General features: G+C 36.6%; 1 protein-coding gene across 1 annotated transcript; it reads right to left on the minus strand.

Moving 5' to 3' along the window:
• Positions 1-27,077, minus strand: SRP72 (signal recognition particle 72). Its single transcript, XM_059067758.2, has 19 exons — positions 26,701-27,077; positions 24,431-24,551; positions 22,056-22,179; positions 20,613-20,756; positions 20,422-20,533; positions 18,837-18,868; positions 17,408-17,532; positions 17,257-17,314; positions 14,626-14,757; positions 13,626-13,754; positions 12,395-12,467; positions 10,386-10,450; positions 9,004-9,099; positions 8,006-8,109; positions 7,801-7,878; positions 7,435-7,572; positions 4,829-4,866; positions 2,237-2,396; positions 1-1,423 (listed from the first exon to the last, which is right to left on the minus strand). The coding sequence occupies exons 1-19, from the start codon at positions 26,807-26,809 to the stop codon at positions 1,246-1,248; spliced, it is 2,016 nt and encodes a 671-aa protein (XP_058923741.1). The 5' UTR covers positions 26,810-27,077; the 3' UTR covers positions 1-1,245.
• Between the last annotated feature and the right edge of the window lie 472 nt (positions 27,078-27,549).

Raw genomic sequence — 27,549 nt, forward strand, 5'->3', positions numbered from 1 at the left:
TTCAGAGTCAAACACAGCAGCACTTTATTAACAAGGACAGAGCAATATGATCACAAGGAAATACTCATAAGTCTAAACTGAATGCTATCTTGGGCAGCATAAAAGGAATACTAACAAGTGTAGGCATCCCAGTGTGTCTGTCTCATACCTGTTCAACGGGAAGGTGACTCGAAAGCAAGGCAAGAACAGAGGGACACTGATACCACACACTGAATACAATACTTCATTACTTTGAGAAGCATAGTGAATGGTCATACCCCCAACTAGAAAGAGGAGTCATTTGAGACCTATCAATTGGGCCAACAGTTCTGTTAAGCTTTAATACTGCCTACTCCTGAACTCTGGTATTGACTTCCTCTCTATGTAGGAAGTCAATGATCATGCTCTTGATAGGGGCTGTTTAAATCTTTCTGATTTCTGTCAAATCCATCTGACCTCAGAACACTGGGTCTAAAAGTCAACTTCTTGCAACATCGATGTCTTTCCCTTGAGATCTTTAATAGTGCTAAATCAGCATAATGTTATCATAATTTGAAAATGACATGGGGGCACAAAGAAGTCCTAATTTGTATACATGTGTATATATGTATACACATACACATACTTTTTATTACTATATATATATATAGCATCTCATATTCCAGTATCACATGGCAGAGAGAATTTACAGTCAGAATAATCAAGATATTTAAGTTAGTTTTCCTGTGGCCACTCATGTGGTGAACTGAAAAATACCAGTGTATTAATAAGGTCCCTTTTTATTACATGCTATTTCTAAGCAGATATTTGGAATGCTCAGAAGACTCCACTTTCAGTCTCCTAAGGCCTCCTAAGACATAATTTAAAGTGGGACTTGATAGAACAAATATCTTTGCACTCTAGTTGAAACAAGTAGTTTCTGTTTATGTCCTAGGAAACCTTGGATAACATGCCTTGTTTGTGAAATTGAAAAAAACAGCAGATCAGCACACAAAGAGAAAGGATGCAACAGATATCAAAGTGGGTAAATGCCCAACTATTCTGAGCCCTCCTCATCTGTGCAAAGCAAGGTGGTACAAGTAGGCCAAGTCTGACTGGGCAGAGTTTGAGGAAGATGCTTTTCTGTTTGATGCACAAGAAAATAATTTTATGAAAATGTGGGGATGGGAGAGGGAGCAGCTCTGTGCTTCTTGCTGTGTTACCTTTATTATGTTCCCAGTGTCACTGAGACTAGTTTAAAAATAGCCTGCAAAAAGAATGTTCTAATCACCAACCACCTTTTCCACCTTTCTTCTTTTTCTGTTGTTGTTTCTTTTTTGTTGCTGGAGCCCCTGCAGGTTTCTGGTGTCTTGGGGGTATGATATTACTTGTAGATGTAGATGCTGTTGCTGCGCTGCCAGGTCTCGGGGAGGTGGGTGGGCTGCTCACAGTTTTACTGGCATCCCTGAAATCATCAGATCAGGAAAGTGTTGGTCATTCATATATTCAACAAAGGAAAAGTCTATAAAAATATATGTACATGGATTTCACTTTCCACCTCTCACAATCTCCCACATTTTCTTTTTCTTCCTTTCTTTCTTTTTTGGCCACACCACACGGCCTACGGGATCTTGGTTCCCCGATCAGGTATGGCATGCGGGATCTTGGTTCCCAGACCAGGGGTGGAACCCGTACCCTCAGCAGTGCCTCCGAGTTCAGAGTCTTAACCACTGGACTGAATGGAAGTTCCCCCACATATTTTATTTTAAGGTGCGTTCCCCAACTCCCTATCCATTTTTCCTTTGAATAAAATTTTTACTGCATTATAATTTTAAAAAATGTAATTGATGGTACATGTCAATTTTTAGAAAGCTTAGAAAATAAAGAAAAAAACAACTTTTAACGACCTATAATCCTACCATGTAGAAATAACTGATTTAGTAACATTTAAAATTCTGCTTTCTAGTCAAATTATTTATTTATATCTGTTTCTCTAGGTATTCAGTTGAAAATGACTCAGTGTATATAGTTTCCTTTTGAAGGTACTGTAATCCTAACATCTGCAATACAATCCTACAATTCTAGTATTTATAATACAACCAAGCCAGAAACAGCACGTTTTCTTTCCTTTACATAAGCATATTACAAAACATTTATTAAAGATATCTGACTATACTTCTCATACTGAAAACATATTTCAGAAATTCTTAATGATGACCCTGAGTCAATCTCAGAAAGAAGCAACCTATGCTCTGAGGACTGGGAAGCAATGACTTACAGTTCAGATGAAGCTCCTGCAGTTGCTCCCTGAGTCCCTTTTCCAATCTGATCCTTCTTTTTACCCTTCTTCCTTCCTCGGTAGTAAGAACGTTCACGCATTGGTAGCCATCTTTCTGGATCTGGGGTCACTTTCGGGTCATAATTTTTAGGCAGTTTTCCTGTGTAACAATTAATTGATAAAGAAATGAGCGATCTGTCCATAATGTTTTCGAGATAGTTTGTTTAAACACCGTGTCCAAACCTGGGAATAAATAACATTGAAACTGAAATAAACTTATCTGAGAAAGTTTTATTTGTATAATCTAGCAGGGGAAAAGGACTTATTTCTAAGCATGACACAAAATTCAGAGGGCATAAAAAGATTTCATAGATGTATCTGTATAAAAAAATTTAAATTTTCATTTGGTAAAAGATAATTTTTAAGAGAAATAACAAAACAAGAAAACATTTGCATACTATGTGACAGAGTGAGTTAATATTCTTAATATAGAATGAGTTCTTGATAATGAGTAGGTAAATCATGTAAAGAAAATGGGCATAGCTGTAATTAGAGTAAGCCAAGAAAAATAAAAGTCATTAACCATGTGAAAAGATGCATGACCTCACTAATTAAAAATAATAAGGATAGGGGAGTTCCCTGGTGGCCTAGTGGTTAGGACTCCAGGCTTTCACTGCCATGGCCCGGGTTCAATCCTTGGTCAGGGAACTGAGATCCCATAAGCTGTGCAGTGTGGCCACCCACCCCCCCAAAAAAATTTAAAGGATAAAAAATTCTATATTAAAAAGCATAATATGCAGTGTTTGTGAGATAGTGGAAAACTCTCAAACACTACTGGCAGAAGTATATACTAGTATAGCCTCTGTAGAGAGCAAATAATTGGCAGTACCAGTCAAAATTTATACTTTTAGAAATTTATCCTGCAGAAACTTGTAAGTCACAAAGCTATATATGTGTAAGAATACTCTCTGTGATATTCTTGAAAAGAGCAAATTAACTTAAATGTCTATCAATAAGAGAATGATTAAATAAATTATAGTATCTCTACACTATAGCAAGCTATAAAACTGAGTTAAAAAATGAAGTACATCTATATTTAATAATTTGGAAAAATCTCTGCACAATATAGTCTAAAGTAGATTAAAACAAATTATCCTGATTTGTTTACATCAGTTTTGTAAAAATATTAATTGAGGATGTAAATGTGTATGTGCTGCTATATACAAAAAACATTAATTATCTCTGGGAGAATGAATTTGGGGTAGGGAATTTTCCATTCTTTATGCCATTCTATAATGACAGAAGTCTGTTACCTTTATTTTGTTTTTATTTTCTTTTGTTTTTATAATGAGCATATCTCTTGTAAATTTTAAAAAATACTCATCTGGAAACCAAAAAAATAGAAAAGAAACTGAAACTGGAGGTTACTGATACCTATAGTTATCAGCTATTTCCTTGCAGTATTACTAATAAATAAAACAACATGAAACAAATACTTTAGTTTTTAACCAATTTCCAAGTACAGTGATAAAAGTGAAGAACTAGGAAGACTTGTAAGTAAAGACAGTGGAGTGAATGCAACACTGGCTTCTGCACTATCCAAAACTCCACTAAAATAGTAATAAACCCATTAAAAGGAGGACTAGGAGAAAAGATATTTTTAGTAAAATTCTAGAAGCTGGAAAACAGATGGAGGAGTGGTAATAAATTTAGCAGATTTGGGAAACCTGAATCCTTGATTTCACAGTAAGCAAAATCAAGAAGCCAACTGATTTATACCACAGATTTCCCAAAGACTCGGGAACAGGTAGGTGGCTCCAGGGATATCCTCTGACTAGTTGAAGCCAAGCATGGTAATTCCACCCTCTCTTGCCATGGATTAAAATAGGTAAGCCAATCAATGCATGGCATTCCTCTGGTTAATGGTTCAGGGCTGGACACTGACCTATACTGGCCCAATCAGGTTAATGGGAAAGACTTGCCAAATGCAGAGGCTCTCTTTACATCCTGCCGGATATAAATGACAAGTATATGGCTCTGTTTCCAACAAACATCTGATTACTCTAATGGGATTCATTTTTGTGTACAGGAGAACAAAGAGATACAACTACTGGATAAACTAACCCTGATATAACGTTCCTCTACACTGCCAGTTTCATAAACAGTAAATTTTCTTAAGCCAGTTTCACGGAGTTCTATGGTACCTGTAGCCAAAAGCACTCTAATGTAGAAGAGCTTACTGTGTGCCAGGCACTGTTCTAAGAGCTTTACATGTAGTATCTTATTTAATTCTGTGAGGTATATACTATCATATTCCATCTTACAGATGAAAAACTCAGGAAGGTATGTTAACCTGTTCATAGTCACAGTGAAAGAGCAATGTTACTAGAGCAACAATTTGAATTCAGGAACTCATAAACTTCAGAATTGCACTCTTTAAAGTTATAAATTTAAGTAAATGTTAGCTACAGTCAAGACAAAACTCAGTTTCAAAGATATGAGAGTTTATGTCTGAAGATTTCTATGTAAGGCCAAACTCAAGCTTTTACCTTATAGAAAGAAATCTAAAGATTAAAAAAAAAAAAGCCTTACCCTTCTTTTTTTTCTTCTTTTTTTTCAAATCTCCCTGTCTACAAAGAGAAGAAAAATCATTATCATAATTGTGATAAAATATTTATAGAGCATTAAGCATGTGCAAAACAGTGAGCTGGGTACTTTGTCATAAAAGTGTTTAAGATTTGGTGTCGCCTCACCAAAGCTAATAAACCAGTTGGGATATTAATTCAGGTTAAATTTAATCAAGCTTCAAACACAGTTACTTTTTGGAAGGTGCTTTAGAAAAGAGGGGTGACAACTGTTTTCAGAAAATAGATACCATTTACAATAGCACATATTAAGTCTATGTAAAAAGGTAAGAAATCTGTACAAGCACAAAAATCTATAGTTCTGTGCTAAGTTACCTTATATTTGGCAAAACTAGAAAACAGATAATTTAAACTCTTTGCCAGAAGAACATGTATAGGTATCATACATGCAAAGAATATTTCTGGGAGGATATGCAAGACAAATAACATTGGTTGTGGCCTTGGGTGGGAAGAGGGCAGACAGGGGTGGGAGGAAGACTGTACTTTTTTAATCTTTCAGGCTTTGAACCCTGTGAGTTTATTGAATTTTTTAACTAAAATCTTTATTAAGTACACTGACAAAGAATAAATAAAGGTACTGAAAGAGCATAAAAAGTCAGGGGAATACTTCAAAATAACTATTAAGTACTCTGATAGCTACAGTAGAAAAGAGGAAGACATTAAAAAAATCCCTCTGGATATACTCACGTGATATACCTCTATGGGAACTATGAAACAGTGAACTAAAAAGATAAGACAGAAACAATGGCTGCCCAAATTTCATTCTACCAAGTCATTCAATTGTGAAAATTCTTTTAGGGTACCCTGAAGAATAAGAAATGCAACATACAGCATCTCACTTTAGAGCTTCATCTCTCACTCAGACTATGCAACAGTCTTCTGAATTGTCTCCCTACAAATCATACTACACAGCCATATCTGCAATTTCCCAAAGACTCGCTGCCATTTCTTACTTTTTTGCCTTTGCTCACATTTTGCCCATCTTCCTCCAGAGTCAACACAGTCATCTCCTCCATGAAGCTTCTCCTAACCTCCCACCGTCCCCAAGAAGGACGGACTATTCCCTCTGGTGTACTCCTCTATGCTTGCACAATCACAGCACGTGCAACCTTTATTTCAATTACTGCTTAAGTATATTTCCTTCTGCTAGACTGAAGTTCTTTTCAGGGCAAGGACAATGATTTATTTTTGTCACCAACATAGTGTTAACTTCAAAAGAAACTACACCTTTTTATGTATCCAAAAGTCAACATAAAATAAAAGGCATTAATAATGCCTAAAGAAAATACTGCGCTGAAACTGAGAAGCTTTAAAGTCAATGTACATCTTAATAATTGTCTAATGGAAAAGATAAAGACAATTAAAGGATTAGAAAAGAACTGTATGTTCTTACTAATTACCCAGCCCTGTTTTGGAAAATGAAAAACAAAAATACTGAAAATATTTAAATACACATTGTATGAAAAGCTCCTAAGACCTGGCTTGAATTAATTACTTTGGAGTTCTTGATAAGGCTTGAAATTAGGATCATGATAAAATGAAATTTGGAACAATATATCTCTGAGACTCCAATTTCTTATTTAACTTTTTAAAATCTATTATGAGGATGGTATTACCTTTTTAACAAACACAGAGTTCATAATGAAGTCAATCATATACTGTTGCTGATATATATATATATTTTTAATTATGAAAAATTAGATTTCAAAAGTCATTCAAAAAAAGAGAAAACTGAAAAATTATGAAGTCACAACACTGGGGAAGTGCTATATCTCTTCCATTCTCTGTGCTCCGGACGCGCAGGCTCAGCGGCCATGGCTCACGGGCCCAGCCGCTCTGCGGCACGTGGGATCCTCCTGGACCGGGGCACGAACCCGTGTCACCTGCATCGGCAGGCGGATTCTTAACCACTGTGCCACCAGGGAAGCCCAAAAACAGAATCTTAAAACAGTTTATTTAGTAGGCCTCTGCTATTTCTGAGATGACAATGTACAAGAACAAGAAAAGAATTGTAATTTGACTTCTTATAAGTTATTGAAGCTGGCTAACTCTCCTCCAAATCAGCAAAATAAACCTTATCTGAAATTTGGTCTAGAATTCTAAATGATGTACTAAATGTACATCAATATCTCACAGGTAAATAAGACACATCCAGCCTATGGAATACTATGCATAAAAAGAATATGTCTACATTGAGAATATGGAAAAATCTCTAAGACTTATTAAATGAAAGAAAATTCGAAGACAGTTAAATACAATATAATCCCATTTCTATTAAAAAAAAATCTAAGAAAAGTATTTCTACATCAGCTCTGTGTGCAAACACAAAGAAAAAGATCTAGAAGTAAACACACTAAATTAGTATCAGAGGTAAACTGTGGGTGGGGAGGAGGAGGGGAAACAGGGACAAAAAGATGGGCACAGCAAAAGAGAAGGGAAAAGAAACAAAGTGGACTTAAACTTTATTCACATGGAATTTTTACAAGAATGCATTTTTCATTCCTTATATAACTTAAAATCAGCATTAGTGAATGTTACAATGAAAAACATTACCCTTGCTCCTTTGGTTGACTATCTCCAGCAACTTTTCCACCCTTCTTCCGAATGTATGTAGCACCAGGAGAATTTTCAAGGGCTTCAACATCTACTTTTAGAGACATACTATCTGATGAAGGCAAGTGTTTACTAAGGCTGGGATAGAACAAGAGTTCAGGAACACAATATATATACATATGTATGTTTGGATCTATCACTGTATTTTTCAGGCACATTGATCAAAAAATTCTCATTTTTGCTTTTACTAGTTAGAGGAGGGGTTTTGTTTGTTGAAATTTATAACAAAAAAGCCCTGGTCAAAACAGGGAAGGGAAGGGATTTATTGCACTACTTGGGAGCTGTCTAGAACAATCAAAAGGATACGCTTTTGCCTTCTCAGGATCTACAAGTGAGTATGCAGAAATAAGCTGTGCCAGTGTGTGAATATCTTTTGGATTTTGTCTAAAAGAAGAAACAAGAAAGTCACTAAACAGTTTATAAAACTGGAGAAAGTAACATAAACACGCAAAATAACTCCCTCATATCAAATAAAACTTGGATTTCGGCACCACCACCTTTCAGAGCTTACTTCCATAGCTGTTCTAGGTCACTAATTGCCTCCTTCTTCCGTCCATATTTGAGTTTGAAGTTTGCAGCTTCTCTTATCAAGGACAAATGAGCAGGAGATTTGGGCTATAGGTTCAATAAAGAAAGAAAAAAAGTTTTAAGCTAAATATCTAGGAAGTCAATGAAGTTATACTCATTAGATATTTAAAATGGACCTATCCATTAGATTTCTCATCTTAAGTTTTACTGAATGCACGAAACAACAAAAAGAAATTCACACAGACACACCCACCCACACACAGAGGAACAGACAAATTAGTACAAGTGAAGACCAATTTATGAATTTGGTATACAACCCATCTCTATTTAGATTGTCTTGTCTACAACTAGAAATACCACATAACCAAATCTTAAAGTTACGTCACTATAGTTCTCATATAGTTCTCCAATGTTGACATATTAATGTCAACATTAATTTGACATGATACTTCCTAGAACACTGATATCTCTTCACTGCTAATAGTGCTAACAGTATTAATGCCCCCTGTGTGTATGTATATCTATAAGTTGGATATTGCCTATGCAGAGACCCATACTGGAAAAAACGAAGATGTTCCTATTAGATACAGATATACAATTATTCTATGTACTGCTGTTCTACCAATTACTACCATCCATGGGCTCTCTAGCCACTAAAGATGAGCTCTCTTATACACAAGCATGTACAATTAATATTCTTATTTCTTGAGATTACACACACAAATACATATACATACACTCAGGAGGGAGCTTCAGAAAATATAACTGAGCTTTTTTTTTTTTTTGGAGTAGCCATTTCTTTCTTCTAATAACTTTATTTGGATCTGGTATACTTAAAAACTGAGTGACAGTCTAACAGCATTCCATTTTTTAAACAGTGAGTTGAAACGTTTCAATTCTCCTTAATTTTCAGTTCACTGCTGCAGCTTTTTATTCTTATGCAAAAATATACCCTCATAACATTTTACTCCATCTTTTTACCTGATGGTTTTGATACCACTGGATAGCTTGTGTGAAGACCTCAATGGCACTGTCAATATCTTCCTCATGGCTGTACATTGTCACTAATGCAGACACCTACCCAGCCAAAGGTATAAATTAGTGAACAGAATTCCTTCTCCTCTCTCCGAATAAACTTTTTGAAAATGAATAACGTTAAAGAAACAGCAAATAAAGGTTGTTAGGCTCTGTGCTAGCAGAGCATCATCATAAAAATTGCTAATGCATAACTAGAAATACCATGAACAACAATGGTGTTTTCCAAACACAAAGGTGATTATCTGTAAAAAAAAAAAAAACCTCCCCTAAAGCTCATTCACAAATGGTTTGTTACCAGTACACAACAAGGTAAATACAGAAGTTGAGAAGAAGCACTTAGAAAATTAGTTTATATGATCACTGAGGTACACACACTAGAGAGGCTAAACTTGCATGTGGCCTCCACTACATGAAGCCAGTGAAAGCTTGCCTAGTGTGCTGGAGGGACAGCAAAGAGGCCCATGTAACTGGAGTGGAGTGACAGGGGGAGGAGGAGCCATAGGCAGATGAGGACAAAAAGGAAACAGAAACAAAAAGCCAGATCATTGAGAAAAATCAATAAAATTAACAAACCTCTGGCTAGACTAATTAGAAAAAAAAGGTAATAGGAACAAAATGTCCTACAGATATTATGTCCTAAAGGATAAACAGGGAATATCTGAAAAACTTTCATGCCAATAAATCCAACAACCTAGATGAAAGATTGTTAACCATATATTGTATTTGATTCTAACATAATCACAGACCAGTCTTAAAGTATGATTCTTCAAAAGAGAAAACACTACCTTAATACTATTATATATTTATTGAGTGCCATTGGTAAACAAGCTGTGTTGGAAAATGAAACAGTCCCTGTACAATAAATGTACATACCACCACTACAGAATGTCTTTACTTCGAAACAGATGTGCTCACAGCTATATTAGTGATCTAAACCTGTGATGCTCGAATAATCAGAGAACTAAAAACTAAATTCGTAGGCCATTATTACCAAATTGTTTTAACTCAAAGAAATCACACTGAAGACATGATAAAATAATAGGCTAAGAAATTCCCTATATATGTCTTAGGATATTTAAGGCTGGCTTTCAAGTGATAATATAAGGCCTAAACAGTTCGTGACACATTTGACTAAATAATAAATCAATGCAAAGCAGAGCATAAAATGTAATTAAATTTAAACCAGTAAGCTATTATTTTAACTATAACTTCTACATTTTGAATAAATAAGCAGAAATTAAAGTGAAAACAAAGAAATATCAGACATACTAATGAACTATTAATTCCACTTTTTCAGTCTTAAAATATTTTAGTTATAAACTCACCATGCCTGGTTTATGCTTTAACTCCTCTATGCTTCTCAATATCAAACATGCTTTGGAAATATTACCTTAATAGAATAAAAACAAAATCAGCATCACATTGAAGAAAGCATCTCATGGAGGAAAAAAATGATAAAAAATTTAAGGGTCATATTTTGTAACATCTCTAAACACTCAAGCTTTAGGACCTTGGGAATAATGTATTCTATTTATTCATTTTACAAAGGAAATTAAATCCTAAAGAAACAATATATCTTGCTTATGCCCACAAAGTTAATGGCAGAGCTGCTACCAGAAAAGAAGTCTCCCAGCTCCTAATCTGTTGAGTTCTATTTCTCCCTTTTCAGAGTGTAACTTAAAGGTAGGAGTCCTTCTCTAAAGGCCTTGAAATTGTTACCATAGATATGAGTGCAATGGATAGTTTCCTACAGTGTTAAAGTCTGATTTTCTACTCATTGCAAACCTCAATAACAAACCTTCCAAAGTCTTTAAAGACAAAACAATAACCATGACAGACTCATTCTCAGTAATATCAGTATGATAAATAATCCTCACAAAAATAAACTGAAAACTGGATAAGAAAAGAAGATAAAGAGGAAAGCAAGAAAAAGAAGAAAGAGAGGTGGGAAAAGGAAAAAGAAACAAAGGAGGAAGATAAGAAATGTGAGAATAGGGCAGCTATCAGGTCTCAACCTGATTTTCATTACTATCCCACTGAGGTGCCTTTTTAGACATTGTTTTTTCCTAATTGCCAACTCCCCTCCCCACTACCCATGAACTTTTCATTTTAGCCATCACAATATCTAAGATTTTTTTCAATCCTGTGCACCAAACCAATTATCACCCCCACTGAGAATGTATGGTCTATACCAGAGCTGTCTGATAGCATTTTCTGTGATGATGGAAACATCCTCTATCTATGCTGTCCAACTACCCACATGTGGCAATGAAACTTCTGAAATGTAGCCAGCACAACTGAGGAACTGAATTTTAAATTTAGTTTAATTTTGGGACTTCCCTAGTGGTCCAATGGTAAGGAATCCACCTTGCAATGAAGGGGACGCGGGTTCTATCCCTGGTCAGGAACTAAGATCCCATATGCCGCAGGGCATCTAAGCCCATGCGCCACAACTACTGAGCTCACACGCCTCATCTGGAGAGCCTGCGTGATGGAAACCACAGAGCCCACACCCTCTGGAACCTGTACACCGCAACTCAGGGCCCACATGCATTGGAGCCTGTGTGCCACAACTAGAGAAGAGAAAGCCACAACTAAAGAGAAGTCTGTGTACCACAGCAAAGAGCCTGTGCACCGCAATGAAGGATCCCACATGCCGCAACTAAGACCCAACACAGCCAAAAAATAAATTAATTAATAAAATAAATAATAAATAAATCTTAAAAAAAATAAATTCTGTTTAATTTTAATTTAAACTTAAAATAGCTACATATGGATAGTGGCTACCAGATAGGGACAACACAGCTCTAGATACTCAACACTGGTTCAAAATCATAAACAAAAAACGGTCAGTTCTCTGTAAGATTCAAAAACACGAGTTCTCATTAAACTTCCTTGATTCTTCTCTACCAAAGATATGGGTTATAGAGTATAAATGAAGAATAAAGGGCTAAGAAATTTTGACAACTAAGAAGCAAAGTAACTCTTAATTCATGCAAATACTACCAAGTGACAGATATAAGCATTTCTACACATGATGTACACAGGAAATTCAAGTATAGAACAGAGGAATTCTATGCTTCTACAGACTTTCAAGGCATGGATTGAGAAACATTCTAACAATTTAGGAATTAACCCAAGAAAAGGCCTCCTAACTTTTTAATAAATCTGTTGGAGTTCACACAATCTAGCTTCATATTTGAAACAGCATTATGCTTCACTTTTATGCAAAAATTTTTAAAAATCACATAGTCCACAACTACTTCAGAATCATTCCAATCATATGTTTCAGTTAACAGGATTATTTTAATCATAATGAAATAATCATGAATACCTTGGGAAATTTTCAGCTGTGCCATGGTCAGCTTAATTTCAGCAGCATTTTCTGGATGCTGATCTGCAAATTCCTAGAATGTTTTTAGTTGGGGAAAAAAAAATCACATTCACACAACTAAGCGCACATATTCTAATTACTTATTTCAGCCTCATTAAATTTTTTTAAAATTAATTAATTAATTAATTTATGATTGCATTGGGTCTTTGTTGCTATGTGCGGACTCTCTCCAGTTGAGGTGAGTGGGGGCTACTCTTCCCTGTGGTGCATGGGCCTCTCACTGCAGTGGCCTCTCCTGCCATGGAGCACGGGCTCTAGGCACACGAGCCTCAGCCGTTGTGGCACATGGGCTCAGCAGTTGTGGCCTGCGGGCTCTAGAGCGCAGGCTCAGTAGTTGTGGCGCACGGGCTTAGCTGCTCCACAGCATGTGGGATCTTCCCGGACCAGGGCTCAAACCCGTGTCCCTGCATTGGCAGGCGGATTCTTAACCACTGCGCCACCAGGGAAGTCCCCTCATTAAATTTTAAATCCAGTTTTGAAACATTAAACTTCTGGTTTCAGGTCAAAATTTTAAATTTGGAAAAATTTTATTCGACACCCACTTTGCTTAAAATTGTGCCTTGAAAGAAAGTGCAATAATGTCAAGTTTCTAGGAAGTCGCCAGTAGAGAAACAATAATTAAAATTACTACATAGATTTTTCCTTTTTTTAAAGAAAGATACTCAAAAAAAAAATGACAAATCCTTACTGAGGATCCCTACTTGGCAACTTTGCCCCTCAGGACGTTCCTAATTTTATGCTGTCCGACTTTCCAATGTAGTCTACTCTCAGGAAATTCGAATGTGATTTAATGTTTGGTTTAACTTAATTAAAAACCAAGTCAGTATCTTTGTAATTGTTTGAGGTTTTGGATTGGGACTTACTAGAAAATACATTATTGAAAAAGGGGCTAAGCATGTTCTGGTATTTTAAGTCTAAACTAGTGTTACATCGATCTCCAAATGAAAAGCATTCTTCGGAGTTTATAGCAAACATTTACTAATGCAAATTTATATAAAACAAAGCTGCAGCCCAAGAATTAAGTAAAGTGACACTCTGGCATGTGTACAGTGGTATGTTACCTATTAGTTTTCCCATGAAATTTACAAGCTTGTACATTACTATAATAATGAAAATAAAACAAGGCTACAACTACCTGACATCTCATTAAAAATGCAAGTAATTGTTTTACCTGAAGAAGCTCTATTGCTTTTGTGTGCTGCTTTTCACGGCAGAGCTGGGCAGCTTGGATTAACACAGGAAGGAGATGCTCAGGACTTTGGGACTGTAAACTGGCAGATATTTTGCGACATTGTTCTGCCTAAAAGACAGTATTTCCCCCCCCACAAAAATAAGCTGGTTAATTAAATCAAACATTAAGTGAATGACCAAAAAGAAAAGAAGGATGGGGAGGTGGAAGGAAACCAGTTGAAACAAAATAGTAAGTGAAGAACTACCTAGGGTAAGAGAGGTGGTTTACAGTATTTTCAATTTTTTCCTGAAAGAAAAAGATTTCCATTTACTGAATGTAAGCTATGAGTTCTTAAAGCATTTAGGAAAGAATAAGTCCTAAACATTCATTTGGATGCTTAAATTGCAGAATTTTGTTAAAAAAAAAACAGAACACATCAAGTGTCAGCCTTTGCTTCAAAGCAACAAAATGTATAGGTACTTCTTGCTACAGTATTTAGGAACAACTTGACTCAGTTCTAAATAACGAAAATGTTACCTGCCTCTCACTCCCCCACTGAAAACCTCTGATCTAGAAGAGTACAAAATCATAATTTAATTAGAATTTACACATATTGGAGTTAGAATTGTCCTTCTTATATATAACTTGATGTGATTATGCACAAACTAAAAAGATGGATCTTAAATTTATAATCATGATCAGCACCTATGATGATTTTTCCTTTAATTCAGAGAAATTAGAAATAAGGTAATGAGAGAATTATCTCATTTACAGCCGTGAATAGTGTTTTCTTCTTAAAAGCCACCATTGCAGACCTTTACAAAGAACTGGGCAAATTACATACTTAACATAAAATCTATGATACATGACCCTCTGAAGACTACATGAGTCTAAGACAAAATATAAGCAAAAATATAAAGACTGGACTGATATACCCATTATGCCTCATGTGCCATACTCCAAAAGGTTTAGCCAGGGGAACCAGAGGTCTGTTGCCTACCTGGTTTGTGTACATAGCAAGTAAAGCTTTGTTAAATTCTATAGCTTGCAGTTGTTTCTTGGAAAGCTTAAACTCCACTCCTTCTGCATTGGTTAATTTCACCTTCTTCTTAGAGTCAAAGACATTTTGGTCCTGACAAAGAAAAGTTCATTCACCATTAACAGCAATCTCAAACTTCAACTCTTTTAACACTCCAAGGCCTTATTACTCTTTCATTTCGTTATTTTATGTAAACACAACAAGAGAGCTTGGAAGATAATACACCTACCTGGCTGGGGTGCCTATGCTCCTAAGGTACATATAAATTTGGCTTGGTTTCTTGGTTTGGTTTTATGTTTCTACTATTAATTGCTTTTTTTTAGCTTTTTGATGAAAAGTACAAAGGGACTGCACAAATCTTACAGTGGAAATTAGGACTACAACAATACCTAAATTTGCAATTTCTACAAACTATCTTTAGAATTTAGATGACAAATGAGGAAAGTAACTTATTCCTCTCTGACATATTGTCATACATAAGCAAATGGAATGGAATAAGAATGGAAGACAATTAAGTCACACTGCACCCTGAGAAGGACAAAAAGGGCATCTAAGTGTCTACTATGTGCACAGTATTCTAACTTTGTTAAATATTATTTGCAAATATGTGTTACCACTGTGCTTTTTAAACCATGTCTTCTACTAGTTTAAAGACTAAAAGGAGGCAAAGAAGAAATCTAAAATAAATTCTACTTTTTACTGTGAAGCTCCAAACCAATGTGAAATTATTTTAAATCTACAGCAAGAAACTGGCTTTCATATAAATCAATCCTCAAGAAACCATATTTCTAGTTGGTACTCCTATGTCACTATTTTAGTGCTTAAACTCACCATGCATGCCACTGCCAGACTTCTCTTAAACTTTACTACCATGGCACTTATTAACGCTTTTGATTTTTCAAGGTCTCCCACACCTTGATTATCATTCAATGTAACCTTTTTTTTTTCTTAACTAGCCAGCATGTACATATCCTCATATCTTTGGCTCTCTCACTTTTCCTCCATAAGTCATTTGCTTATGCTGTTGCTTAATCTTCAAACCATATCCCTCCTTCAAGGCTCTACTCAAATTAGCCAACCCAGATCTTCCTTCACCAAATACTGTAGTTACAAAGTATACAACAAGAAATATAAACGTGCACAATTTTTTTCAACACTAAATTTTTTTATACTATGTAATGATTAAGACCACATTTCATATTTATTTTTGCATTTCCTATTGCATGCAGCACCATACTGAATAAATGTTAACTGAAGAAAAATTCAGTGTATAAATACATTTAGATTGAGATATTTAGTACTTCACATACTCTCCTCCCCACAATTATATATCATATAAAAACAATTTGTCCTCACTGGCATTTCAAATTGTTCATAAACATAGGCAGGTACATCTTGATGCTAAGGGTCAAATGCCAGCATCAATTTTTGGAAACCTAAACCATGCCAATGGCTTACAACATCCTATATATCTATTACCCCCCTAATGCCATTATCCTACATCTGAGAACCTTATGAATTTCTGCTATAGGGGGAGAGAGATACCACACAGGCCTAAAAGGAGAGTGCATTGGAGTCAGAGACTAGAATCTGAATCCAAGTTCTACCTCTTAGTGGCTGTGATCTTATACAAATCACTTAACTCCTTTTAGCCTCAGATTACATTCCTATAAATTGGAGACACGTACTGCCACCTAAAAAGATAATTGTGAGGATGAAATAAGCTGGCACTTGGAAAATCACATAGCCTATCAAAAGAAACTAAATGTTACTTTTCTAATTTTCTATTGACTTGAATTTCAAATCTGAACTTGAAATATCTTCCCATTAGAACAATGTTCCAAAAGGTGGTTAATTTGACTAGTACAGTACTCTTTAGGATTGTTTATATACATGCTTGTAATAGTTTACACAGGGAGCAGAGAAAGAGAGAGAACCTGCCCATGCCTCCTCTCCCCCGCAAAAAAAAACCACTGGAAAGAGAAAAACTATATACGGAAAACTCGTATTCAGACTTACTAGATGAAGAAATCAAAGTCCAAACAACTTATTTCTCTAATAAGCAGTCTCCATATAATGATAATAATATTATAATTATATTAATATTATAATTATAGAGAATAATAATTTTATTTATTTATTTAATTTTTTAATTTTTTGGTGGTACGCGGGCCTCTCACTGTTGTGGCCTCTCCCATTGCGGAGCACAGGCTCCGGACGCACAGGCTCAGTGGCCATGGCTCACGGGCCCAGCCTTTCCGTGGCATGTGGGATCTTCCCGGATCGGGGCACGAACCCGTGTCCCCTGCAATGGCAGGCGGATTCTCAACCACTGCGCCACCAGGGAAGCCCCTAGAATAATAATTTTAAAAAACAATAGGAAAAGGGTAAGATTTTAAAGTCCAGGGTATGTAACTACAAAACAGTTTTATTATTTGAATATACCTTGAATCATTATGAGAGTTAAATAAAACTCTCCATTGTGATTTTGCTGCAACTGGACTCTGTCATGGAAAAACTTATCCTAGAACAAGGCTGGGGTAATATGCTTCCAGCAAAAAATAGTGTAAGAAAACCATGGATATTCCGTACCTTGTTAATTGTAATGATGTTATTTGCAATCACAGCTAGCAATGCTACATCTGTTGGTCTGCAAACAAAAAGCAACAGTCAAAAAGGAATAAACCTTTAAAAAGAAAACTCATACCCTATAAAAGACACTTCATTTTAATAACCCACTTACTTTAGTTTTATTATCTGATTGTAAAGTTGCAAAGCCTCCTCTGTACGACCCTGAAGCTGCAGAATATAGGCCATCTGCCCGTGGATGATGGCCAGTTCTGCCTGTGGGTCTTCTTCAGTCCCATCCTAAGCAAAAGAAGAAATATTTTTTTTTCCTGTGAGTTCTCCAAATTGATCCACATATTAACCAAGTGATCCAGTGATTCAGAAGATATATCATCCTAAAGAAGACATATAATTTTCAGGAATTTTCTGGTAGAGTCAGTTTGCTAAAATTTAGGAATAGCTACCAAAAGAGGGAAGCTTAAATGAGAATGGCAAAAAGACAAATTCTGGAAGGACACGGCGACAAGCTCAGGAATACCGTTCACTGATCATTTTTATTCTCTAAAAAGCTAAGACTAAAAAAAAAAAAAAAAAAAAGTGAAAAACAGCATACAAGTTTAACTTTTTACAATACCCCTAAATTCTGGAAATAATTTTCTCATAGAAACACACTTTTCAAAATGCTTCACTCTTAATTCTAAAATAATTCTAATCCAAAGACTACAAAATTCTAACTAGTAACTATCACTGTACAAAGAACTTCAAAAGCTGAAACTAATTCTGTAATTAAAGTAGCAGCTCTCTTAACTGATACCCCAGAGATCAATCTATATTTTCCATTCCTTTGGAGAGGTTGACTGATGCCCACGTAGAGTGAATGCTCAAGGCTAGGAGGCTGCTCTTTTTTGCCATACCAGGCGCTACTACTCTCACCTGGTAAGCATAGGCTGACCAGGAGGTCAAACTTGTTTGTTTCCAATCCCATTATGTCAGTTGTGTTTGATAAAGAAATGATAAAACTTAAGTATTGTAGTAAGACAAGAACTATGCATGAGAAAAGAGACTTGCTTTGATGAAAACTATGTTGAATGCTCAGAAATATTTGACAAAGGTGAGTTCCTAAAGAAAATTACTATCTAATTAGGTATGAGCCAGAAAATGAAGAAAAAAAAAAAAAGACTCTGTAATGAAACTAATTCAGTGAAAAAAGGACTCTGTAATGAAACTAATTCACAACTGTCTTTAAAGTATTGTTACACTTAAGAAAAAAACCTGGAGATCATGACTGTTGGATTATGTAGAGTTTATGTAAGAAATATGCATGGAATTCCTATGAATAGGACCTTACTCAAAGACCTGAGCCCTACATCTAAAACAGGAGAATGAATTTATATGAATTTAAAATGAAATGCACAAGGCATATAAAATTTTGTATTGTAATTTCTCACCCTAAGAGAGTCCATCAAATAACTGGTCAAGAGGGTTTCTGTGATTCTTATCTAATGAATCAATATCATTTCAAAAAGTCAATAAATACTACAAAGGCTCCTACAAATTTATATTAGAAGTGTAAAATCTGGGTTTAACCACAGTGGAATACTTACAGAGTCTTCTGATAATGAACGGCGGCAAAGATCTATAGGAGAAAATGGTTTTAAAATTAACATTGCTGGGTAACTCATTTCTTTCATTTTCCAAAGGACAAGAACTAAATTCTTAGGCAGAAGATTTAAGATAATTTTAATAACAAGCAAATTTGGAATTTATCATTAACATCAAATATATTACATAAATATTATCAATCCTTGATTACTCTAGCTCTTTGGCATTTTCTTTCACTTGTAATCCCTATGTTAAAAAAAATTTTTAAGGGAATTTAAAATATATAAATGTAACAAATGTTAATTGCAAAAAATCAATTATAGAAAAGTATAAAAATAAGGACAATAATCCTGCCACCCAAAGATAACCACTGTAGCATTTCAGCTTTTTTTTTTTTAATGTAAATGCACAGCTACATTTTTAAATGAAAGTGGGATACTCTACTATTTTGAAACCTCCCTTCCTCCATTTAATATACTGTGGACATCTTTATGTTATAACACATTTACATCTACATTATTATTTTTAACATGATTATTGTTAATGACTGCATGGTAATCTATTCAGTGATTATAATAAAGTCTTCTAATAGGACAGAAATTCATGTTTCTAAATTTTTGTTCTTATGAACATGCCTTCAATTAAATTCACATATATATATATCTGTATGGATGTTATCTAATTATTCCCTTATTTCCTTATATTTCTAAAAATGAAATTCTTAGATCAAAGGGTATGAAAATTTCAAAATCTGCTACACAGCACCAAACTGCCCACTGTAAAGCCTCTACTACTTTTACATTCATACCTTCAATATATGAGGATGTCCTCCCATACCACTGTCAATACTGGGTATGATCCAGAAATTATAATTCTTAAACATATTTTTCTCCTCATGATGCTCTAACCTCTGCCCTTATTTTAACCATCAATATTTAAGAATAAAACACACCCTGTTTCATCATTTTTCCTTCCCACCATTCATTGCAGTCCCTACAACACCACTTTTACAGCTTCCAAAGGAAATGTATGGAGAAGAAAGTCGAAATGTTTCAGGAGTTGAGACCAGACATAAGTTCTCTAATAAATTATTTTCTTTTTCACTTAATTAAGAGCTTCAAAGCATGCAGATATTGTATATGGAAACATACTAAGTGGAGTTAAAATGTGCTTGAATAGTGTTATCAATGCATAAATGTGGCACACCATATTGTTACTATATTTGTGTACTTGTTTAATACCAATAATAATGATGATAATAATATTTACCAAATGCTTACTAACTCAGTTAATTTACATTTAACATTCACAGAAAGTTGTTCAAAAACCTACTCCTCAAAACTCAAACTTAAGGTTTGGCGTGGTTGAAAATGGACAAGTAGACTGGCTTAGGAATAACGTAGTAACAGAGGAGAGATACAAGTCAAGAGCCCAAGAGAAAGGCTAGATGGATTTTGAGAAATTTCCACTGCATCAATAATTTCCATTTAAAAACTTCCCAAAGTCTTTAACTTTTTCAACTTTTGGAAATACTTTGCAAAGTTATATGCATGTTACGTTTACATATCATTTTAACAAACTTCCAACCTTCAGCTTTTTGCAGGATTTTCATTGCCTGGTTCAGCTGGCCTTGTCCTATCAGTGCACATGCAGCATTGTAGCACAGTTCGTGTGTGCCTTCTTGGAGACCCAAGTTCTCCTGTCACAGAGCAAAATACCAGTCAAACACTAGACAGGAATATTATGTCATGGCTGTGTAAGTACACAGAAATACTCACTGGAACCACTTTTTCCCAGTTACTTTGAGCTGCAACAACTGCTGAAAGGTTTGTTTTTCTCTCCTCATCATAATCATCTTGAGAGTTTCGGACAAGATCTCTATACACAGCCAGGCATTCATCATAGCGTTCTAATCGGTACAACTGAAGAGATAAATAGCAAGTAAAAAATCAGAGAAGACAAATATTGTGTTACATCCCTAACACCATATAAACCCTTTTTTGGAACCACCATGTAAGAAACTTAACTCAGCATAACGTGGGCAATTAATTGTTTTTCCTTTACAATTTTTCAATTAGTTCTGTATGCTACTAATACTTCCCGAAAGTTACTTGCAATGAATCTCTACTATATTACATATTTGTAGGCATGATTCAGTTAGAAAAGCCATTGTATTGACCCCCATCTTGAGGTGAGGTGTCTAAGTGGGTTGTGAAAGAAAACCATTCTGTAGAAATCAACCGTTACCTAAATCTGATTCACAATGAAAAAAATTTCCCACAAGTTTACTAAGCCCCAGTAAACAGGAACAAAATTAGAAGTTAACAAAAGGACTTACTATTTCCTAGGAGTTCATTATACTGAATCTTCATTTCTCTTTTCCAGAAACCAACTATTATATAAGGTAGTATCAAGTATACACAACATAATTCTTGCTTATTTCATTCAAGTTGTTCTTAAAGGGTGATAAGAACTGCCACTCTGGGTCAATCAGTCTCCATGTATGACAGAGATGGGTGCCCTTCATCAATATCAAAATGCTGGAATCTACCCTAAGCTAACCCAGTTTACATGAAAAGTTCTTTATAGACCTACAATCCATGAACTTGCCCAAATCTTTGTTAAACTCATACTACCTTTTGGGGACAATATATTCAATACATTATTTGCCCTAAACTGACATTTTAAAAAATTTTAAGAGGGTTTTGCTAGTTCTAATATAACATTTCTGTCCTCTTATCATAAATAACCCTATTTTACATTAGGCTTAGTTGTATATCTCAAAACTCTTTTAGAATAAGATATTTCCAGGGATTTCAAGAACCGTCTGAATTCATCCAAATTCTTATTCATCATGATTTTCTTTATTTTACACTTAGAATAAAATATCAGTTAAAAACTAAAAAGACTGTTTCAAAACTGTGTAAGTATATAAGCTTACTGGCCTTCATCTTTCCAACTAAAAAGTCCAAATTTCATAGGATAGTTCTTAGTTTTCCAATTACCCTTAGGAAGTCATTTGTTCATAGAACAGTATACATGCAATTGTTCATATGAAGATCAAGGAGACGGAAATATGGTCAAACCTCAAGAACTGGTTTGGTGGCAAGTTTTATGGAGCATCAGGATGGGCTGAGGTTCCTCATCCCTGCTCCTTGCTATAGGTAGAATCACGTTCATGCAAGACGACTGTCAAATAGGGATTTTAAAGCAGTAATTACCACTTGTCCATAAAGCTCCTTTAGTTTGTCTGTCTGCTGGTTGGCACTTTCTATTGTCTTCAAGGCATTCTCAATTCTGTTCAGCCTGTACTCACAGTATGCCTTCTCGAAGGAAAGAGAGTTACTGAAAAAGGAAAAACCAATGTCTGATTATTAGCTAACACTGCAGAGCACCCACTATAAGCCAGACACTGCTCTAAGCACGCTTGATACATATTATTTAATCCCCATTAACAACAGATGACAAAGGTTAGCGACTTGTCTAAAATCAGACGGCTTATAAGTGGCAGAAAATATTACATCCATTTCCCTAGGCTCTCTTGCTTTCATGGCTATTCTTATTAGAATTACTGGCCTTTGAAACGAATATATAAGAATGAAATTCTGAATTAGCTAAAAACTGTTTTAGATATAAAGACAATCTTAACATTGTTTTAAATGGGTTGTTACAGAAGTTTCTTAAATCCATTTAAGAAGCTATGATAAGCCATATAATGCTGCTCTAACTTGTCAAGAAGCAAATAATTAGCAAAGAAAAAGTAACTAGAAATCTTAAAAGAACTTAGCACTTAAACAACTGGTAAACACACAACTACAAAAACACTACTTACATACATAGACTTAAAAATTCATCTACATTAATGTCACATATGAAACATTCTGAAGTTGCAACCATAATCTGTGAGGAAAAATAAACATCAAGCAAATGGCAACATCCTTTATTCACCTAACAAAAAATTACTTGAAAATTTCCCTCACAAAATGGCCGAAAATCAAAACACTGAATTCTAGCATAAACATGTTTACTAGTAGAAAACAGTGTCCCTTTATTACCCTTTTATTTTTAATAAAGTTTAAAAATTTGTTTTTAATCTGTAATACACGCAGTTGGCCCAAGTAAAACAAACAAAAAGGTATATACAATGAAAGGGTTTTACTCCCAGTGTTATTCAAATCTATTCGGTTCTTCTCACCTCCTACAAGTGACTTTTTTTTTTTTTTTTTTTTTTTTTTTTTTTTTTGCGGTACGCAGGCCTCTCACTGCCACGGCCTCTCCCTTTGCGGAGCACAGGCTCCGGACGCGCAGGCTCAGCGGCCATGGCGCACGGGCCCAGCCGCTCCGCGGCACGTGGGATCCTCCCAGATCGGGCACGAACCTGCGTCCCCTGCATCGGCAGGCGGACTCCCAACCACTGCGCCACCAGGGAAGCCCCAAGTGACTATTTTTATTCATTGTTTCTCCATCTATTGTTTGTCTTTGCAAATGCAAAAAAATACACATAGAAATTCTTATATCCTCCTTTTCTTATACAAAAAGAAGTATACAATATACTGTTCTGTACCTTATAAACATTAAACAATAAATATGCTGCAACCTTCATTTCAATACACATTTCTTTTGGGGCTTAGGCATAACTGTAAAGAAAAAATGAAATTACAGTACCAATTCAGATTATAAATTCACATTTCATGACATGATAAAATAAATAAATAAATGAAAAAGATTAAGAATAATAAAAAACTGCTATAGGGCTTTCCTGGTGGCACGGTGTTTAAGAAGCCGCCTGCCAATGCAGGGGACACAGCTTCGAGCCCTGGTCCAGGAAGATCTCACATGCCTCTGAGCAACTAAGCCCCTGCACCACAACTACTGAGCCTGTGCTCTAGAGCCCGCGAGCCACAACTACTGAGCTCACGTGCCTAGAGCCTATGCTCCACAATAAGACAAGCCACCGCAATGAGAAACCCGCACACAGCAACGAAGAGTAGCCCCCGCTCGCCACAACTAGAGAAAGCCCGCACCCAGCAACGAAGACCCAACACAGCCAAAAATAAATAAATAAATAAATAAAAAGTAGATTGAAAAGACTTGCTATATATTCTAAAGCCTGCTAAAGAACTCTGACACTGAAAGATCTTGGCCTAAAATCATACTCACCTAAACAATTCTCAAGGGAGGTAGGCACAGAGGTCAGGTTAAGACTGCCATACCATCCTAGAAGTCTTGACTAATACATCCCTACCCTATATGTTCTGCCCTCTCTGCTCTTTTTTTCAAAATTAAACTTCTGCTGAGTTGTTCTCCCTATGTCCTCCAGGAAATCTTGTGACTCTTGTTTATGCCCTACATCCCTCCAGTTTCCCTTCTTCTTAGTGGTTCAAAGGGAAGACAGGGGTAAAGAAAAGCTCCTTAAGGCAGAAAAGAACAAAAGTTACTATTGCTCTTTCCAGTTTCAGAAGCACCATTGGCAGGCAAAAGGAAAAAAGAGGGGAAGGAAAGAAAAAGGTCAAAAATCACTGAATAGTAGGGAAAAAAACATGGAAATGGTTATAGCTATGGTAAACATGCACAAACAACTAATTAAGTCACTTACTTGGCAAACACTTTGGTGTGAGTATTGATGACATTCAAGGCTTCCTTGAAACTTCCATTCTGGATAAGGCACACCACTTTACAGTGTAGGGCAGTTACATCATCCTTGTTGATCTGCAGTACTAGACAACAATTTTAGGAAAGCAATTTTTAAATCCATTCCCTTTCCACATTTCCCATCTCAGGAAGCTACATTTGCAATTTTACTGCAGCAGAAATGATTAGTCAAAACATTTTTTTAAATGACTGATTTTTATTTTTAAGTTAAGAAGTGACAATAAGGAGAGTTAAGTTAGACTTTCCAGTGAGATAGCTTCCCAAGATGCATGTACCAAAAAAGTAAAGTGAGATAAGGAAGCAAGAATGAAGTTGTTTTCTACTGCTTTTTCATCTTGCAATGGATGCTATATATCCTACATATTTCATTATTTCACAGGGAAAGAAAAAAGTTCACATAAAACTTGGCAGCAGGGCTTCCCTGATGGCGCAGTGGTTGAGAGTCCGCCTGCCGATGCAGGGGAAGCGGGGTCGTGCCCCGGTCTGGGAAGATCCCACATGCCGCGAAGCGGCTGGGCCGGTGAGCCGTGGCCGCTGAGCCTGCGCGTCCGGAGCCTGTGCTCCACAACGGGAGAGGCCACAACAGTGAGAGGCCCGCATAACGCAAAACAAAACAAAACAAAACAAAACAAAAAACTTGGCAGCAAATGACTTAGGTTTGAGTACAAACTTGTCACTAAATGCCTTGAGGTCTTGGACAAGTCATTTGATTGCCAAATTTCAACTTTCTGATCTGCAAAACAAGTATGAAAGCATTACCTATTTTACAAGGTTATTAAAAAAATTACATGAGAATATTCTGAAAAAAGAATCTATAAGCTGTAAAGTATACAAACACAATTTGTTTTGCTGTCAATATTTCCAAACACCATTCAAAATTTCCCTTTTCAGCTAATATAACTACATAGAAGTGCAAGGAAGGAGTCAGGTGGCCAAATTTCCATGCTAAACAGCTGTTTAGTGTCAAAATGACTAGGATCACTCCCCTTGCTCCTGGGCAACTATAGGAATTCAAATCTCAGTCTAAGAATCAGAGTAATTTCTATCAATTAAGAAATTATATATTGGAGAACTGACAGCCCTTGCTGATTAAACAATTCCTGCACAATACTTACTACATTGCTGATTAATATTGGTTGCAGGCCTAGCAAAGGCCAAAGTTAATTCAAAACAAGTTTAACAATCAAATAATTGTCATTAGTAGCTATTTTCCTCAATGTCAGAAATCACCAAAAGTGCACTGTGGGCACAATCATTTCTTTTCACATTAACCCAGCAATAGTTTGTTGAAAATTCACACTTGTACGTTACAGACATACCATGTATTACTTCTTTCAACAGTCAACCCCTGTCCTGGTAATTACATTTCCAAATCTAACAAAGAATAAATCTAACAAATCTAATAAAAGAATAAATCTAACAAATCTAACAAAGAATAAATAAATAAATTCTTCAATAAAGAATTTAGCACGACAGAGAGCATTAAAAAGCATGGCCGTATTACAGTTAGGCAGTAAAGGATAAAAGAATATAATGAGTTGAACCTCATACCGAAGACAGTTCACTCAAAATGATCAGTTACCGGGCAAAAAACAGGATTAACATTTGTCTTTGCAACGTTATTGCAAATGTTAGTGCTTTCACACACACATTTTCTGGTCCAAGGACGCTGGAGGGATTCTATCTGTGGGAATGACAAGGCCTGACATCCAGATCCAGCCCTTCCCTCTACCCTGAGTCTGTACAGCTTCCACCTTGTCAGCGCCAGCTTCCAAATTACATGTCCCAGGCAGGTTCCTCCCCTCGCTGCGGCCCAAGAGAAAAAGCTCCCTTAGCAATACTGTCTTGATCACTCCGCTATAAGGAAAGCTAAAAGGAGGCAATGCGGAGTATTTGCCAAATAAAGCGTGAAAACAACGGAGTAAAATAAGAAAGTAGTTTGGAAGAGACGTCGGGAACTGCGGTCTCTTTAAATCCCTCCCTCGCTTTCTGCGTGGGTGGGGGGGGGGAGGTAAAGACGGAAGTACACGTGGCTCTAAGCCTCCCAGGACCAAGGGCTGGCCGTGGGGAGCGGAGGCACCGAACGCTGGGCGTTCGGGCCCTAGCGGCGGGCGGCTGGGGTCTCCCCTCCCACTGTCTGCTCGGAAGTGGTCGCGCGCTACAGGAGGCTGCATCCTCCCACCTGCGCGGGCCCGCCCCCGCCGGGACACTTACTCTTGTTGACGGTTTTGAGAGCGCGCGTGAAGTCGCCGTTCTGGCCATAACGGTTCACTTCACTCCAAAGCGCAGGCACCGAAACCCCCCCACTGCCGCCGCTCGCCATCTTGGAGCAGACGCGGGACGACCTCTTGCCCCGGAAGAGGATCTTGGAGGTGGCCAAGCGGAGAAGGAAGCCGGTGGTTGCTAAGCGCTTCGCAGTCGGAAGCGTCTTTATTCCTGAGTCGGTGTCAAAGGCCGCAGTCTTCACTCTCGTACCTAGAAATTTGCGTAGAGTCGGTACACCTTACTAGAAGCGGGTCTGGAGGAACGAGGCGTCGGAACCCAGGAAGGGGTTGAAAAGGATTCACCAAACAGATTCGGCTAAAAACAGCGTGCGTTTCCGGGGCGACCGCTGGGAGCGGAGAAGTGTCCTAGTCCCTAGAGGCGGAGCTGGGCGAAGGTCTATGGAAAATAAATAAGAGGTCTATGGCGTGGTAAAATACCAACTAGAAACCGTAGGGGGTCATCTGAAGGAGTGGGAGAGAAGGGGAGGGGGAGAGAGACGGCTTCTTGCTGCCTGGGAATACTTCATAGAGGAATTGGTTTTGACTGGGATCTTGAAAGGTGTTTAGGAAAACCTGGGGTTGGTTCTGGGTAAAGTTCAGTCAGAGAAGCGAATATGAGGAAAGGCAAAGAAAAAGAAAAGAATCTCCAAGTGCAAAGCACATTTGGTGAAAACCCCCTGGCTACCCTTTGGGCTGCATTTCAGGAGCAGTTGGCAGTAAGACTGGAAGGGTAATGTGTTTTGGTGTGAGAATACCCAGGTTCAGTTCCTGGCTTATGTGACGCTCTAGATGTCTGAGT

This window comes from Kogia breviceps, chromosome 6, assembly GCF_026419965.1.
Source record: "Kogia breviceps isolate mKogBre1 chromosome 6, mKogBre1 haplotype 1, whole genome shotgun sequence".
NCBI classification, from domain to species: Eukaryota; Metazoa; Chordata; class Mammalia; order Artiodactyla; family Physeteridae; genus Kogia; species Kogia breviceps.